Raw genomic sequence first — 18548 nt, 5'->3', positions numbered from 1 at the left:
AAATCAGAGGATTAAACCATCATAGAAATGGAAGCAAAATATCTTAAAATCCTGCTAAACTCTTTCTGTGGATTTCATTAATATTTTTTTATGCTTATTAAATGGATAAAAGGAAAAGGAATAGGGGTACTATTTTCTTCAATACTAGTATTTGACATGCTCATGAATTTTAAATGATCATATTTGTTTGAGTATTTATTCAGACGGTAAATAAGTGGCAGAAACTCAAGAAAAAGATCCAAGGTGAACTCACCAAGCCAACAATTAGCAAAAAATATCTCCCTTCAGGTTCCTGAAAGACTTCAGTGTTTGAGTCTGCAGAAGGTTGGTGGTGATGTTGACGAAACACTTCTCTCCATATTACCAACTGACCAATTCTTTGTTTTGCTGCTAAAGGCAGTAGGCAATAGTGGCGACAGTATACAGCAATATCAATAAGATCATCCTTAGGCAAATGACTGCATATCAAATAACCCTTGAATTGAATCACAAGAAGCAAAAGTCAACTAGTGACATAAAGCAATAATCCCATAATATATTTCTAAGAGTTTTATATAGACACCTCTTCAACTGGCTTAAATTATTCCAGTTTCAAATGGAATAAAGAAAAACATAGCAAAGTTTTCTCACAGCAGTTGACTCTGAGGTTAAATTGGAGATCAAATATTGAGAACTTTAGGGACCTAAGAGGTAGACCCTAGCACAAAGCAAGATGACCTCTGGGTAGTATTAACCTGACTGTGGCAAAATTACAAAAGAATTGGACGTCAACTATTTAATTTTAGAAGATTTACTAAAAAGATGCATGGTTACTTTTGAAGGTAAGATATAAAGCTCACTACTGCAAAAGGAAATCAAGAAACTACTGCCCTTTTCTCCTATATACTTGGATATTTGAGTATTTCTTTACACATTTACAAGTGGTTTAGAATGTAATGAAACCAGGAATATTTATTACATTTATAAATATGTAAGTACAAGTCTTGTTTTAATATCTTAATCATATAGTACCTACATTCAGAGGAAAAGAGATAAATACATGTTGCATTTTTGTCAAAGTTTGAGAAAAGATACTTTAGGCCGGTTCATATAGCAGATGTGAACTTATAAGAAATTTAAGTTTCAACTTACCTTGTAAAATAGAGATGACCCCAAAATTGTATACAGCCGCCTCATGTCATAGTAATCCTCAGACTGGGGAAAAAAAAATCCACAGTGGATTTATATATTTTGGTTATCTATGATAAAAAATAATCCTAGTTTAGCTACAAGAGTTAGAATAGAAATGATATTCATTAGTAACTGAATTTTTCATACTTTCTTCTTTAGGTTAGACTAGAGTGTTTGGGTGAAAAAAGATACATATATGTAAATATATTTATTTTTGACTGCAAACAACGTTATTTTGATTCTTATAAGATCCTGTTGATTAGAGACACCTAGGAATAGAACAGAAGGTGATCATTGCCTAAAGAGAAACTCTCTCTCATCCCTGTTTGGTAACTTGAGGTATGGTTCAGAAAGGAAAGCTAAGAGAAATATTTGATTCCCCCCAACCCCCCTTATTTGCTAGTTTTCACAATAACCAACTGGTTTCTCAGCATCCTCCAAAGGTGACTGAAGAGTTTATTTTCATTCATGTTCTATAAAGGCAGCAATTAGACTTTTAATTGAACCTATTGTAATATGTTTCTAAAACCCAAATATTTTAATACTTTAGATCTAAACTCCTAATGTTTAGTATCTATCTAATCATTCTCCATCAGTGAAAAAATTTACTATCTATGAATAATTCACCATGCTTAACTTTCTGTTATTCTTACAAAAAAATATACTTTTCCACTGACTCAGGGTCTTAGTTAAGACACAGCTATTCCATCAAGCTAATGTTCTCCCCTCAGTTTCACCATTAATCTTGAGAATGATCCATCCTCACTGCTTCTACTTGTTTACTTTTTTTATAAAGAAACTTTAGTGCTGAAAATTTTAAATAGATACAAAAATAGAACAGTATGAGTAGCCCTATGTACCAACTATCAAACCAGCTTCAACTATTACCAGTACGTCTCATCTTGTTTCATCTATACTTCTCTCCTTTCCCTTCCCACCAGCTGAATTATTTCAAAACCAACCCCAGATATTATATCATTTCATCTATAAATACTTCAGAATATATCTCTAAAACAGAAGGACTCTTAAAAGTATGTAACCATAATACCATTACCACAGACAAAGAATTGTCATGTAATATATAGTCCGTGAGTGCATACATTTCCTTGATTGTTTCATAGACTTTTTTTTTTTTTAACAATCTGTATGTTTGAATCAGGATCCAAATAAGGTCCAAATATTGAAATTGGTTGATATGTCTCTTAAGTCTTTTGTAACCAATAGATTCTTCCCCACCACTTCTAGCCCCCTACTTCCCTTACTCATTCATCTGTTGAAGAAACTGTCCTGTGGCATTTCTCAGTCTGAATTTTGCTGGTTGCATCACCCTCCCCATGGGATCATTTAACATGTCCCTTCTTCCCTGTATTTCCTATGAATTGGTCATTAGATCTTGAGTCCTAATCAAGTATATTTCATAGGTGCTTGGGTACTTCCATCAGGAGTTGTCTCTCTTTTTGTGAGGTTAACAGATGATGATCATTGCCTAGAACGATTAATTCACCGTGGGATTGTAAAATGGTGATATTCCAATCCTATCATTCTCTCTTCATACGTTAGGTTTCTTCTATAAAGAGAAACTCTCCCTCATCTCTGTTTGGTAACCTTGAGGTATGGTTCAGAAAGGAAAGCTAAGATAAATATTTGATTCCCCCCAACCCCCCTTATTTGCTAGTTTTCACAATAATCAATTGGTTTCTCAGCATCCTCCAAAGGTGACTGAAAAGTTTATTTTTATTATTTTTTTAGTGTCATTATGAACTCATGGACTTAAACATATCTAATGTGTTTCCATCCATTGCAGTTATTATCTTTACAGATGCTCTAGTGGTAGCCTCTTCAAGTTGTCTCCTAACAACTTGAACCTAATTTAACCCTAGTAACTTCTGAAACTTCTGGACTTCTGATATGACAAGATGTTCCTAAGCTTAAATTGAACATTTCCAGCCCCAAATCTATACTCAGCCATTTCTTTTGGTTCCTTTTAGTAACCAGTGTTATTTAGAAACCACAGCCTGGTTGCTGGGGGTGCTCATTGCTACTGGGGTGGTCATTATTTTCAGGCCTTCTCAGTGGACTAGGAAATACATGTACTTTAAGTAAAAAACATAGTGATATTTCTAATTTGAATTTAGACCTACAAAGGTTTTACTTAACTTAATCAGTCTTACATAAGTATCTCCTTTTTCTCAAAAAGCCTACTACTTAATAACGCCAATGTAATTAATAATTTTTTATCCTGTAATAGACATAGTGTAACAAATATTTTCAAGTAAGTAGAAAATCTTGAGGCAAGCAATATAGATTTTGTCTTATGTAGTGTCAAACAAAACAGAGACCTAATTTTGTACATTTCAAGTATTACTCATCCACATGATAAACATTTAGAATAAAGATTGATTCACAAAATAAGAAATCAACATTGAGCCTTTCCTAAAATCCACTCCTTCTCTTACCAGTTCTGCAAAATCTGAGGCCTCCAAATCACTCAATGCTGTGTCTAACTCCAGCTATGTAAAAAAAAAAAAAAAAAAAGATTAACAACTGACTTATATTAGTTACTTTTTAGTAATGGCCATATACAAAGTGCTCAAAAACTATTTGAAGAATTGATTATCTTTCTCCTTTGTGTTTCTTAAGAAATATCCCAAATAGAACATTGTTTTAAAGTTCTGAAATTACAAAAAATTATTTATTTAACATATAGGCATTTTTCAGTTAAATGTCAATTATTGTGAAATGGGCTTTGTCCTAAATTCAGTGCAAACAATTTATGAGGTTAAAAACTGTTTTTTTCAGTTTTCAGTTTAAAAAAAGCCTTTTTTAAAAAACCCATTAAACTTATTAGAGGAAAATGAAAATCAATCCTAATGTAACCAACCTATTTTCAGATGTTGCTTTGTTCTTCCATTTCCTGCATTTTTCTCTACAACTAGATTCTTGGGAAATACCAACATTCTTCCCTGTCTCTGTTCTATACACAGTGTTCTGCATAAAAGGCTGTCAATCTTTATTCATGGATTAAAACATGAAGGCAAGTGGTCCCCTGGAATCTGGCACAGTTTAACCACCCTACAGAGTTATTAGAAAAATGTCTTACTTAGGACTTAGCTTTTGTTTCTATGGAAATTACCCAAACTCTTTCATATATTACCTTTGTTCTTCCCTGAAGCATACAAAATTTAAAAACACAGTAAATTTAATCTTCAGTTTAATCTTTAATACATATATATAAGTTGAAAACTATTAGCAACTGAAGCTTTTGAAGCTTTTAGCATGCATGCTACTTGTGGAAAAGAATCTTTTATTTTTTTTTAAAGGCCAAGGCATTCTCTGCAGGACTGTATCACAATCTGTGTCTTACTGAGATGACAAATGCTTTTGAAACATTAGTCATGCCTTTCAATGGTTTTCACAAAGTAAGACTTATTATTCACATGTGATCTACATTTTTCACTATCTAGCAAATACTTTGTATTCTCCTTCTGTGGCTGTAGTTTCTCTTGTGAAAAATTATAATACAAAAAGAAAATGACTCACTTGTGATTTTTAATCTCATAAACTGTTTAATGAGTTGCTTAATCCTACTACTGAACTCTATGACTAATGTATGAGGTTACCATAATTGTTCCTTCATGTAAAATATTTTTTCTCTTAATTATTCCAGTGTACCCCAGGAAAAATATTAAAAAAAGAACAACTGACAAACGAATAAAAGGGGAAATTCTCAAACACCTGGACAGAGACACCATCAAATCTAGGCTAGAGTAAATAAGTTTCTACCCAAGTTAAAGGTAACTATTTCCAATTAAAATTTACCTCTCACATATGTTTTTAGCTTTAGATTTCTTAAGGCATAAAATTCCATAATGTTTCCATTAGAAGAAATATAGTCATAAATTCTACCATCTATATTACAGTAAGAAACTGCAAAAAGAAAAAGTGTATAAGTTCTGCTAAAACAAAAGCAAAAACTTTAAGGATTATTATGCTACAAAATTTCTATTTATCATACAGCTCTTCAAACCACTTAATTAGAAGGTATCTGTCTTTCTAAAAATATTGTTCTTAAATCTCCTAACCAGGCTACAAAATGAAGAAAAGATTTAAGCTATTGTTTCCTGTGTGTTAGTCTTACCTACCCAACTAGATTGTGAGAATTCAGAGGATTTTTCTGGATTCCACAAAGCATAGGACAAGTCTGAGCACTTGGTGCAATGAAGCCTGATCTCCACACAATACTGGTTAGACTTAACAAAGATAAAAGCAACCAAAACTTTGGTGAGATAATCAACATGTGTAATTTCAGGCAACTAATTAAAAATACACACCAGAATTTACACAGTAGTGATTCCTACTTTGATATTCTCTTAGGTTAAAATAAAGAAAATGTACACTAAATTTTAGAAAAATTCTCTTTCATAAAGAAATCTGAACACAGGAGTTGGCCTTCACCGTGGAATTTATAAAACCAAAAATAAGCTGTATTTTAAACAATCTGAAACCTCTTAGGGGAAAGATAATAATTAATCTTAATGTACTCAAAGTTTAAAGGTATTACCCCGAAAATTATCAAGTGCCTCTAGTATCAGAGAAAGAGGAGTCTACACATTTTTAGGGAAGAAGTTTCTTTAGTGGAGAGACTCTGAGACGGGGGAATGTTCTAGTTTGCTAATGCTGTCAGAATGCAAAGCACCAGAAATGGATTGGCTTTTATAAAAGGGGGTTTATTAGGCTACAAAGTTACAGTCTTAAGGCCATAAAGTGTCCAAGGTAGCAAGCACATCAGCAATCAGGTACCTTCACTGGAGGATGGCCAATGGTGTCGGGAAAACCTCTGTTAGCTGGGAAGGCACGTGGCTGACGTCTGCTCCAGAGTTCTGGTTTCAAAATGGCTTTCTGCCAGGATGTTCCTCTCTAGGATGCAGTTCCTCAAAAATGTCACTCTCAGTTGCTCTTGGGATGTGGGTCCTCTCATAGCTTCTCTGGAGCAAGAGTCTGCTTTCAACGGCCATCTTCAAACTGTCTCCCATCTGCAGCTACTCTCAGCTTCTGTACATTCTTCAAAGTGTCTCTTTTGGCTGTAGCAAGCTCCCTCCCTCCCTCTGAGCTTATATAGTGCTGAATGGGTGGGGCCACACCTCCATGGAAATTATCCAATTAGAGTCATCACCCACAGTTGGGTGGGGTACATCTCCATGGAAACACTCAAAGGATTCCAATCTAATCAGCACTAAAACGTCTGCCCCACAAGATTGCATCAAAGAATATGGCTTTTTTAGGGGGACATAATAAATTCAAACCAGCAGAGGGAAGAAACTGGGAACAAGACCAGAATGACAGGCCTCATGACAGGATATGTCTTCCCACTCACAAAGTTGGTCCTGTGCTTTGTGGAGGGAAAAAGGACCTAGAAAAGGCATGAGGCAGGGTTTGGAGCCAGGGGTTTTTCTATCTTAAAGGTAAAGTTATCTAATTACCATCTATATTGAACGCTTATATTTTCTTAAGAAAACACTGGTGAGGGTAGAATTATACATCCCATACTTTTTAGCTTCTACATGATTTATGAAAATGTTAACCATTGGCCTGAGGTATCAAAAGACGCATCACCAGGCAACTGACAGAGGTAAGGACAAAATAAAAATACCAGAAGGTAAAGTTTTAACATGCTTTAATGCCCAACTCCTTAATAATTACTTAATAATGCCCCTACAACCATGCTAAAATGTGCCAGGCAGGATTCTAAGCACTTCATGTGTAATAACTCACAACAACTCTATGAAGTAAGTACCACTTTTATTTATTTTACAGATGTAGAAACGGAGCAAAGAGATTGACATGAATTGAAATAATCATAAAATGGTCAAAAAAGGCATTTATTTGATTATATATTGTAGAATTTCATAAAGAGTGTAATCTTGATACAGGTTTTTACTATGACACAGTCTGGATTTCTTCATGGGCAGGGAACTGCTATGGCATATTGCCTCATTTAATACTAAAGCAAATGCTGAGACTAAATTAATTATATGGGAACATACATTGATGAAAATGTCTGAAATGATCTTGTCAATCATTCAAGAGTAGAGTGATTCTGGGTATATAGATATGACTAAAACACATTGATAATACTCAAACAGCATGAAATATGACTCTTGGTAAAATTTCCATGGGACAAGCCAATAGCTAATCATATATGTTCATGTAAAGAAAGATTTTGTTACTATTAGTGCAGTATTTTAACTAAGAACATTGTTTGTTGACCTATCATTCCATACAATATAATCAGTATATAAGCATACTCCTAACTTGGTGACCGTGAATCATAAAGACAAAGCCACAAAATTCAAAAGTAAGACACACCATGCAATTATGATTTCTGAAAATACTCCAAGTTTGTACAAAGCTTAAATGTTAAAGAAAGATAAAAAAGCTGATTTCTATCTAGAAAGAATCATCTATCTTTCTAAGTTCAGTGCACTGGGAACTCCTACTTCATCCACCAATTGCCTATAATCCCCAAAATAAAAAAGCCTAAGAGAAAAAAGAGAGAAGATAAAACATTATAAGACTACCTGATCTGATTCTTATTTATGAGGCCTAATACTACCTTGATCTCCTGTGGAAGTGTGAGCCACCGAACTCCAGGAAGACTGTCTAAAAGCACTGCACTGGACGCATCATACAGTTGTGCGCTGGGACTGGCCCCTGAATGTAGATTAGTAGGCTGAAGTGCTCTTTGAAAGAATAAGCTGAAAAAATGATCCAAACGAGGAATATTCTCAACATCGCAGAATGCACTGAAGAAATAAGAACTGTAAGTTAGAACAACATATGGAATTGGTGGTCATTTCTGTATGCTCCTAAGGGGAGGCTCTTTCCCAACAATATGGGCTCTCCTCTCCACACCTCTCCTTTAAAAAAAAAATTATTGTGAAATATAAAATACATACATAAAAGTGATTAACTTTCACAAAGTACAGCTTGACAAGTGGTTACAGAGCAATTCAGTTATTATTATTATTTCAGTTATTTTCTTCTAGCTGTTCTAATATACTAGAGACTAAAAAAAATTCTATATAATGATTCAGTAGTCATAATCATTTGTTTGTTAAATCCTATCTTGTCTGTTGCTACTCCTCCCTCTCATTTGATCACTGTCTCAATCTTAGGGATAGGTGGGCCATGACCACTCTAACTTGTTCATATTTAAAAGGGGTGTTGACACTGTGGGGAAGGTGGATACAGCTGGCTAATGTTCTTGAAGAGAACTTATCTGGCATGGGAACAATCTGGAAGGGAACGATTCCTGAAAAATAAACTTAGTGAGTGAAACTTTTATAGATTCTCAGATAGAGACTTGGGTATTCTTTAGGATTTTCAGGAATGCTGTTGGTTTGGGCTTGGCTTACTGTGGCCATTTACATTAGTTAGCTGAAGCTTGCATAAGAGTAACTCCACGATAGCCTCTGGATTCTTCTGAAATCTCTCAGCCCCTGAAACCTTATTTTGTTACATTTCTTTTCCGCCTTTTGGTCAAGAAGGCATTCTCAACCCCATGATGCCAGGGCCAGGCTCATTCTGGGAGTCATGTCCCATGTTGCCAGAGAGACACATCCCTGGGAGTTATGTCTGATGTAGGGGGGAGGGTAATGAATTTATTTGCAGAGTTGCATACCCCTAAAGTTGAGATCTGAGAGTTAAGGTGATCAGAGAGAAGCACAATACAGGAAAAGAGTTCAAAGGCCTAGGGTGGGAACAAGCTTGGCCAGTGTGCCTGCAGAATAGGGCAGGGGGTGGGACAGAAGGGTGGAGAATGGTTGGAGATCTGAAGTCAGAAAGGCAGGTATGAGCCAGGTGATAATGTAGGAAGATCACTCTAACTGCCCTTTGAAAATGAATTACTGTAACCCATAACAATTTTTGAAATTACCTATGTGACTGCTTGTTGAGCTATATGTTCTAGTTTGCTAATGCTGCAGAATGCAAAACACCAGAGATGGATAGGCTTTTATAAAACGGGGGTTTATTTCGCTACACAGTTACAGTCTTAAGGCCACAAAACATCCAAGGTAACACCTCAGCAATCGGGTACCTTCACCGGAGGATGGCCAATGGCATCTGGAAAACCTGTTAGCTAGGAAGGCAGCTGGCGTCTGCTCCAAAGCTCCGGCCTCAAAATGGTTTCTCCCAGGACGTTCCCCTCTAGCAAGCTTGCTCCTCTTCAAAACATCACTCCCAGCTGCACTCAGTTAGTTCCCGCTCTCTGCGTCAGCTCATTTATATGGCTCCACTGATCAAGGCCCACCCCGAATGGGTGGGGCCATGCCTCCATGGGAACATCTCATCTAAATCATCACCCACAGCTGGGTGGGGCACACTCCAAGCAAATCTAACCAGCACCAAAACTTCTACCCCACAAAACTACAAAGATAATGGCATTTGGGGGACACAATACATTCAAACCGGCACACTATACATCGAGAGATGACACCTTTCTGTCTGCATGTTACAATTTACGATAATGTAAATGGCTGAAGTTGTGGAACTGTGACCCATGACATTCTTTGAGATTTGCTCTCTAACTACTTGCAAAATCATAAACTGAAAGTTATCACTATTATGTATATATGTTAAAGTTCACAATAAAAAAAATGGAAAAAAAAAGAAAAAAAAAAGAAAAAGAATTAGGGGCAAGGAGTTAAGTTGAGAGGCCACTGTAGTAATAAGAGAAGAAGGTGGCTAGCTAGGCAGGATGAAAGTGAAGTTGGAGAGAAATAGTCGGATTTGAAATAAATTTTGGAGACAGCCTGATCAGGGCTTGCTGATTGATTGATTGGTTGGGAATGGTGATGGAAACTGTTATACCTTTAATTTGGTCAGAACACTAAATACTGTTAATGTTTAATACATGGCTCAGGGAACTAACCAGCTTACAACTGAGAAAAAAAACTATAAGGGAAACTATATTGATTCCAACTGGGTATCCTTGGATTAATTTTTAATGTATCTAATAGTGGATGTAATTAAGTCTTTGGACCATTTGGCTTTTCCTAATTTTTTCACAACGGGCCTTTAATATCTTTCATAACCAGAAAAAAACCCTGGTATTAGAAATTTATTGAGAAATGATTATTAACACTTGGATTCACACAGCTTCAGTTTTTTTTTTTTTTTAAGAACTCATAGGATCTTCATATTTATTATCCTAGTTTGCTCTTCAAATTCTCTTCTGTACAAGTAGAAAGTTAAATTTGCTGCCATTTTAGGGATATGTTCAGATCCATAGAAGCTAAATTCTGTGATAAAATTCAGAGAAATTAAATGCCTCTCTTGCCCCTAATCTACCCCATTGGAATTTGTAGATCAAATCCAGTTGACTGTTTTGGTGTATGAAATTCATTGCAGAATTTAGTCCTTTGATAATCTCTGGTTTTATGGAAACAAAGTTTCAACTTGGGCAAAATGCAGCAAACTTTGCTCATCTAATATAAATTTGGGGAGGCAGTTTATAACCTCGATCCTTACTCTACAATGGATAAAAATTTCCTCTCCAGTAAAAGATAAAAATACTTTATGAATGCTCAGCTTTTTGTAGTTCACTCACAGATCTGGAAAGTGCTGATAACTAACCATGTTTGAGAGGGACATGCCTCCTAAAAGGCCCTTCTAGGGGATAACACTGCAAATTAGACAATTTTCTCAGATGGCACAATCACAGAAAATTCCTTCATGCTGCTTGGAGAAGGGCAACAACAAAGATCTATATAGATGAACAGACAGCTGATACCAATGTGATTTGGAAAAATGTACAAACTGCCTTAGGGTTTTTATATTGATATACCCTTAAGGCTTTAGAAGCAAGAAGTACCTTTGGGGTAAGGGGCTTACAAAAGTCCCACTAAGAGAAAAATCTATTTTCCATTCATAATTTTGTTTTCTCAAAACAAATTTTTAATTCAACAGTTATCTCAAATTTCCTCCTTTGGATAAAGAATGATGCCTTCCATTACATTGTAAGGTTAAAGAAGCAAGAAGTAAAACAGTAAACATGAGCCCACTGGTGTAAAAAAAGAGTATGCATATTCATATTACATAAAAAATATATGGAAGACTATACATGAAACTAAATAGTCAATACCTTTCTGTACTGTATGTCTTTTACTTTTTTTTTTTAATAATGATAGTATACAAATATTTTTACTGAAAGATTTTTTAAGAAAGAAGGATTGTATTTTAGGATAGTGAATTTGCAATGGTCTTAAGAGCAGGAAAGAAAACACAAAAACATATTTAAAACATTCTTACTGTTTTCTGTATCTTTTATGAAAATTGATCTCACATTTCCCCTATAAAAATGTCAACTCAGAATATGGTTGTGGTTGTATCACTATTTCAATAAAGTAATATGTAAGACAAAAACAAAAACATTGGATTGAATGAAAAACTACCTAAAACTGTAAAATAAAAGCATGAAAGATGGAAAAATAAGGAAAACAAATAAACAAATAAATGATTCTCTTGCCAAACAAGGAATAGGATCAAGTGGAAATGGAGATTTAGAATCATATACTTAAAACTTGCAATTCCATTACAGGAAGCACTTACCTTTCTAAAGAACCATACATAAATTTTAAGGTTTTGGCAACATCTTCTATCTTATTCCTTAGGTGAGGAAGAGGAACTCTTAAAAAAACCAAAAATGCATTTATTTATTTATAACATAATCAAATGATACATATATAAAAGAAACAGAACATCTTTACATTTTATATGTAAGGAATGTGAAAAGTATGTTGGTCAACTGTGAGTACAGCTGTGTAAAATTAGCTGTTTACTTCATTAGCAATTAATCACCTTGAGGTTTAGATTTGTGGTATTCTAGCATGGGCCAAACAGGACTTTCTATATGACCATTTATAGGCAAGTTATTTAACACTTTTCTTCATCTGTAAAATGGGGCCAACAATCACTAAGTACTTTTCAGGCTGCTTTTGAGAACTAAATGAAATTAATGCATAGAAAGTACTTAGTGGAGTACCAGAGCTCATCAAGAGAAATGCTAAATTCTCGACACTTTCCAGTACGATCCAGAATCAACTGAACCCTTAATTTGCTGTCTCCTTGTGACAAAAGGACATTCTTAAATGAAATGGAGAAAGGAAAGAAAGGAGGCAATAGATTTATATCTTCTCACTGAAGTCTTGAAAGAATTATGCAAAGTAGGTATTTTTATTCCCATTATACCAACGGATAAAGTGAGGTTCAAGAAGTTAAATAACTTATGCAAGGCCTAAAAGGGACTAGAGCTATTCACTGTGGCCATCACAGAAGGATGACTGCCCCTCTAAAAACACAAGTCCTTAGATTATGTGCTCCAACTTATTTCCTCTGGGGCAGCAATTTTCTTACCCTGCTTGGAAAAGACAAAGTGGTGGAGAGGAAAACACATGGGTGATGTCATGAAGCTAGACAAGGGAAAAATCCCAGGGTTGCCAGTTCAATTACAAACTACAAGCACAATGTTGGGACACAAATATAAATTGTCACTGAGGAGGTGCTTCTGCATGACTTCTCAATATTCCATTACCCAGTATGAACAAATAAGAATAGCAGTACTTACTTCTTAGGTGATGTGAAGTGAGATGTTATAAGGAAAAGAATCTGGTACAGAGTGGTTGGTGTGAGCATTAAGAGAACTACATAAAATTTATGGATTCAATGCAATCCCAATCAAAATTCTAACAACCTTCTTTGCAGAAATGGAAAAGCCAATCATCAAATTTATATGGAAAGATAAGGGGCTCTGAATAGCCATCACGAAAAAGAACAAAGTTGGAGGTCTCGTACTTCCCAATCTTAAAACTTATTACACAGTAATCAAAACAGCATGGTACTGGTACAAGAACAGACATATAGACCAATGGAATCAAAGTGAGAGCTCAGAAATTAACCCTCACATTTACAGCCAACTGATTATTGACAAGGCAGCAAGGACCACTCAGTTGGGAAAGAATGGTGTTTCAACAAACGGTGCTGAGAAAACTGGATCTCCATTTGCAAAGAAAAGAGGAGGATCCCTACCTCACACCATATGCAAAAATCAACTCAAAACAGATCAAAGATCTTAATATAAGGGTCAGAACTATCAAAATCCTGGACAAAAGTGAAGGAAGCCTGTTCAGGACCTTGTTTTAGGCAATGGTTTCTTAGACTCCATACCCAAAGCATAAGCAACAACAGAATAAATCATGAAAGTAAAATGACAACCTACATGATGGGAGAAAATATTTGGACACCACATATCTGATAATGGTTTAATATCCAAAATATATAAAGAAATCCTTCAACTTAACAACAAAAAGACAAACAACCCAATTTAAAAAACGTGCAAAAGACTTGAACAGACAGCTCTCCAAAGAAGACATACAAATGGCCAGAAAGCACATGACAAGATGCTCAATATCATTAGCCATCAGGGAAATTCAAATCAAAACCACAATGAGATATCATTTCACACCCATTATAATGGTTGCTTTTAAAAAAACCAGAAAATCACAAATGTTGGGGAGAATGAGGAAAAATAGGAAAACTCATTCACTGCTGGTGGCAATATTAAATGGTGTAACTGCTGTTGAAGACATTTTAATGGTTCCTCAGAAAGCTAAGTATAGAACTACCATATGACCTGGCAATCCCACCACTAGGTATAGACCCAAAAGAACTGAAACTAGAGACTTGAACAGCTATTTTCACACCAAAGTTCACAGTGGCATTATTCACAATTGTCAAAAGATGAAAGCAACCCAAGTGTCCACCAACCAATGAATGGATAAACAAAATGGGGTACATATACACATTGGAATATTATTCAGCTATAAAAAGCAATAAAGTCCTTATACATGCGACAATATGGACTGATTTTGAAGACATCATGTCAAGTAAAATAAGCCAGACATAAAAGGATAAACAATTTTATGATCTTACTGATATAAAATAATTATAATAAGCAAACTCATAGAGCAGAATCTAGAATAGAGGTTCCCATGGGATGGGGTGGGGATAAGGAATGGGAAGTTAAAAGCTTAGAATGTCTGGGTTCCTATTTGGCATGATGGAAATTTTTCGGTAATGAATGGTGGTGATGGTAACACAACATTGTGAATGCAATTAACAGCACTGAAATATATATCTGCATATGATTAAAGGGGGAAATGTTAGATTGTATATATGGTAACAGAATAAAAAATTTAAGAAAAAAATCCATGGACCTATACTACACAGTGAACCCTATGTTAAACATGGACTTTAATTAATAACAATTATAAAAATGTACTATCATAAATTATAACAAATGTTCCACAGCAATGCAAGGTGTTAGTGGTAGGGTAGTGAGTATATGGGAATCCTTTATTTTATTCACGATGTTTCTTAAACACACAACTTCTCTAATTAAAAAAAAAAAAAAAGAACAAACTAACAAGACTAGTTCTAAAAGAAAAGATGGACAAAAACTTCATGTAATTGACCAAAAACACCAACAGATGTTTTTTTAGAATCAGGTGCATTGATTCTAACATTCTTCTAGAAACACAGGCTCACAAGAAAAGTTTAGAAGAAACCTTGGACAAAACTTTAAATTTACACTCCAAAAAACAGATAAGATTGATAAATTTGACTATGTAAGAAAAATAAAACTTCTGTATGACAAAGCAAAACAATATAACAATGAAGAAACACCATAAGCAAAGTCAAAGGACAAATTACAAACTTGGATAAAGTATTTAAAAATTAGGTAGACCTCTCATTCATTGAAGGTGAGAGTATAAATTGATTCAACTCCTATATCAGACAGTTGAGACATACAGATTAATATTAAAAATTCAGATATACTCTGACCCAGAAATCTTACTTCTGTATGTACTCATCCACATATGAAATGATATATATACAAGTTTATTTGTTGCAGCACTGTTTGAAATAACAAATGACTAGAAACAATCCAGATGTTAATTAACAAGGATATAGCCATACAATGTAGTATTATACAGCTATAAAAATTAAGAGGAAACTTTCTTTGTGCTGATATGGAAATATCTTAATTTGTTATTAAATATAATACTAACAATATATGTTATATATATTTTATATATGTATATTCATATATATTAAGTAAAAAAAAACAGTAGTATGTTACCTTTGGGCAAAGGAATTTAAAAAATAAAAGAGAGCTGAGTAAAGAGGTAGCTGGTTAGGGCTTATATTTGACATGAAGCTCAGAAAAGAGCATAAGGAGGATATTCAAATTCATTCTAATTTATCAAGCCAAGTTCTCTAGTATAGAAATGACATAAATATTTAGGGAAGACTCCTCCAGTAATAAAGGCTGAGAAATTGGCCAGAGTATCCCCTCTGTAGCACAACCTTGGAATTCAGCAGTGAGAGTTCTTTTTTGATTTCAGGATAAAACCTCTCCTGGAAACTGTCTCTATCTGCCTAACTAATTTGGCTGATCTCAGAGTGTGGTTGCAGAGCCTCTGTTCAGTTCCTTGGCTGGGCTTTCCTCGCCCTTTTTTAAACTGTTTTCGTAGCTTTTATCTTACCATTTTTCTGTTTCTCCTCTTTTGTCTTTTGGTCACTACAGGGATTTTAAAAAAAGTTTTACCCTGCCTCTACATCCTAAAATATTTTATTATGATGTTCTCCAGTTCTTATAAACTCCTACTTTCAAAGAAACTCCATAGTTCTTCAGAATTTCACCCATTGGCATAGGGCAGCCTCACTATACCACCTTTTTAAATAAAAAAACACACATTAGTAGGTTAAAGACAGCCATCGTCTAGTACATGTCACAGCACCATTAACCCCTCATGTTAAAAATTTTGAACCCCATTTTTATTATATATCTTACCTCCTTCTGTCCAATACTAAAGTCACCCTCAAAAAGTAATCATTTTGATATTTTTCACTGTATCCTCCTTTGGAGTTCTTGTTCATGGTGCAAAACCATACCCACAAATTCTCTCATACCCCTCTCCTCAGGTGGAGCTTATATCCCCTTCCCCTGAGGATGGGCTGGATTTAGTACCTGGCGTCTAGCAAACAGTATATCCTGGATGTGACAATGTGTCTTTTCCGAGACTAGGTCATAAAAGGTGTTATAGCTTCTCTTCTAGACCAGCTGCCCTAGTGGGAAGCCAGCTGACATGTTGTGAGGACACTCCAGCAGCTCTATGCAGAGGTCCATGTGGCAAGGATTTAAAATCAGTTGCCAACAGTCAATGAAGAACTGATTACCTCTTGACAACAGCCATGCTGGTAAGCCATCCCAGAAGCAGACCCTCCAATCCAGCCTTCGGATGACTGCAACCTCAAGAGAGACCCACCGCCAAGAATTACCCAACAGTCGTTCCTGGATTCCTGACCCACAAAACTCCCATGAGATAATATATGTTTATTGCTTTAAGCCTGAAGTTTTGGGGTAATTTATAATGTAGCCATACTTAGCTAATATGCTGTTATTTAATGAAAGGAATCTGGTTAAAAGTCACTAGGAATAGAAGACAGTCCTTGTTTGTGTTCAGATTGGAATTTGGCCAAATAATGGATTTTTTGGTCTACCTATCTTTTCTCTTCCTCGGTAAGTATAATGAAACATGAAAAGAAAATTTACCTGAATTGGTAATCTCTAAATTGTATTAGTCACATACTATAGTATTTATTTTGATATTTCTTTTGTTTACTATCTGGTAGACAATAAGCCATAGTTTCAAGGACCATGGTTAATAAAAGGGACAACTAAAGTGTTTTTAAAATTTAATAAAAGTTGTCCAATTACTTTCTAAAGTAGCCAAAGGTCTAAATTACATGTTTTAAGAATCACTGAACAGGGACAGAAGACCAGTTTAACAATAGTTAAATCCAACCCCCTGGGACTGTTCTCTATATTCAAACCCAAGCCACCCACCCAGCCCCTTCCCTTTCAGTTTTTAATGTTCTACTATATTAGGGTAGCAATGTAATAGAAAGAATTAAAAAAGACCCTCAATTCAATTTCCAACTCTGCCTCTTGTTGGTTATGTGACCTTTGACAAGTTATTTAACCTTCTCTTGTTTTTTTATTTTATTTTTTTGATTAGAGAAGTTGTGGGTTTACAGAACAATCCTGCATAAAATACAGGATTCCCCTATACCACACCACCACCAACACCTTGCATTAGTGTGGAACATTTTTACAATTCATGATAGCATATTTTTGTAACTGTACTATTAAAGCCCATAGTTTAACGTAGGGTTCACTGTCTGTGAGGTGTAGCTCCATGGATTTTTAAAAATAATTTTTATTCTATTACCATCTATACAATCTAACATTTCACTGAGGAAAACGTCATTATTTTAATGAAACAAACTTTGTTAAGAGTATTTTAGAAATGGTTTAAACAAAAATCTCAACTTACTCTTCAGCAGGTAGGCCAATTAACAACAACTTGTCAGATTCTTTCCAATAAGCCACATGAATTTGTTTTCCATTTAAAAGAAGGGATGAGCTAAGAAAAAAATAAAGGCAAAATAAAGTTAGGATATTCTTTAATGTCATAAAATTATAAACAGTCATTCATAAAAGATAACATATGGTATGATCTAAGAACTGCATACTTAATAAGCATATTTCTTGGTATATACCTAACTGCTATACAGAGAAGGCAAGGAATTATAAGAAAATAAAAACACATTATGAAATATCAATAAACAAATAACTCTAGGTCAAACAAAGTAGACCCATTACAGAAAAAAAACCATGTTGAAATTCTTTTGCTAACTTAAATGAGTAACTATCTGAATATGTTTTTCCAAAAGAAAGCTTTCATCCCAGTTTGTTAATTTAACAAAACTTTTCTGCTTATGTATTTATATACACAATTTGCTAAAAGAGATCACAAAGAAAGTTACATGTGCTCCCAGCTTTCAAGAAGATAATTCAACATGGGAGGCAGATATATAACAAGCAATGAAGTATAAGTCAAATTTTAATGTGTTCCCAAGGAAACTTTTGGGAGTGATGGATATTTATTATCTTGATTGTGGTGATCGTTTCAGGGTACATACCTATGTCAAAACTGATAAAATTGTACCTTTTAAATATGTGCAGTTGATTATACTTCAATTATGAAGTTGGAAACAAATTAAATGTGTTTTAACAGATAGAATAATGAACTATGGAGACAGAAAATAATGATTCCTTCTTGTGGTGGGTATTGGGGATAGGAAGAAGATCAGTTATAAATTAGTGTTTTTTTCTTTATGTGAAAATACAAAAATCAGTCATCAGTTGAGTCCTTAGGATATAGAGTACCTTCTATACTGCATTAGTGTGT

The 18548-nt window shown here is 34.7% G+C and overlaps 1 protein-coding gene across 3 annotated transcripts in view; it reads right to left on the bottom strand.

The window, feature by feature from the left end:
- INTU (inturned planar cell polarity protein) overlaps positions 1 to 18548 on the bottom strand; it is a 93348-nt gene that overhangs the window by 11286 nt on the left and 63514 nt on the right. For all 3 annotated transcript variants that reach the window (XM_037830621.1, XM_037830622.1, XM_037830623.1), the window contains exons 6-11: positions 17631 to 17720; positions 11782 to 11859; positions 7784 to 7973; positions 3627 to 3680; positions 1132 to 1194; positions 254 to 475 (exon numbers count right to left, since the gene is read on the bottom strand). In XM_037830621.1, coding sequence (XP_037686549.1) covers positions 254 to 475; positions 1132 to 1194; positions 3627 to 3680; positions 7784 to 7973; positions 11782 to 11859; positions 17631 to 17720 — 697 coding nt within the window. The remainder of the gene's footprint in view (positions 1 to 253; positions 476 to 1131; positions 1195 to 3626; positions 3681 to 7783; positions 7974 to 11781; positions 11860 to 17630; positions 17721 to 18548) is intronic.

Source organism: Choloepus didactylus, chromosome 3, assembly GCF_015220235.1.
Source record: "Choloepus didactylus isolate mChoDid1 chromosome 3, mChoDid1.pri, whole genome shotgun sequence".
NCBI lineage: Eukaryota > Metazoa > Chordata > Mammalia > Pilosa > Megalonychidae > Choloepus > Choloepus didactylus.
This window is presented reverse-complemented; position numbering and strand designations above follow the sequence as displayed.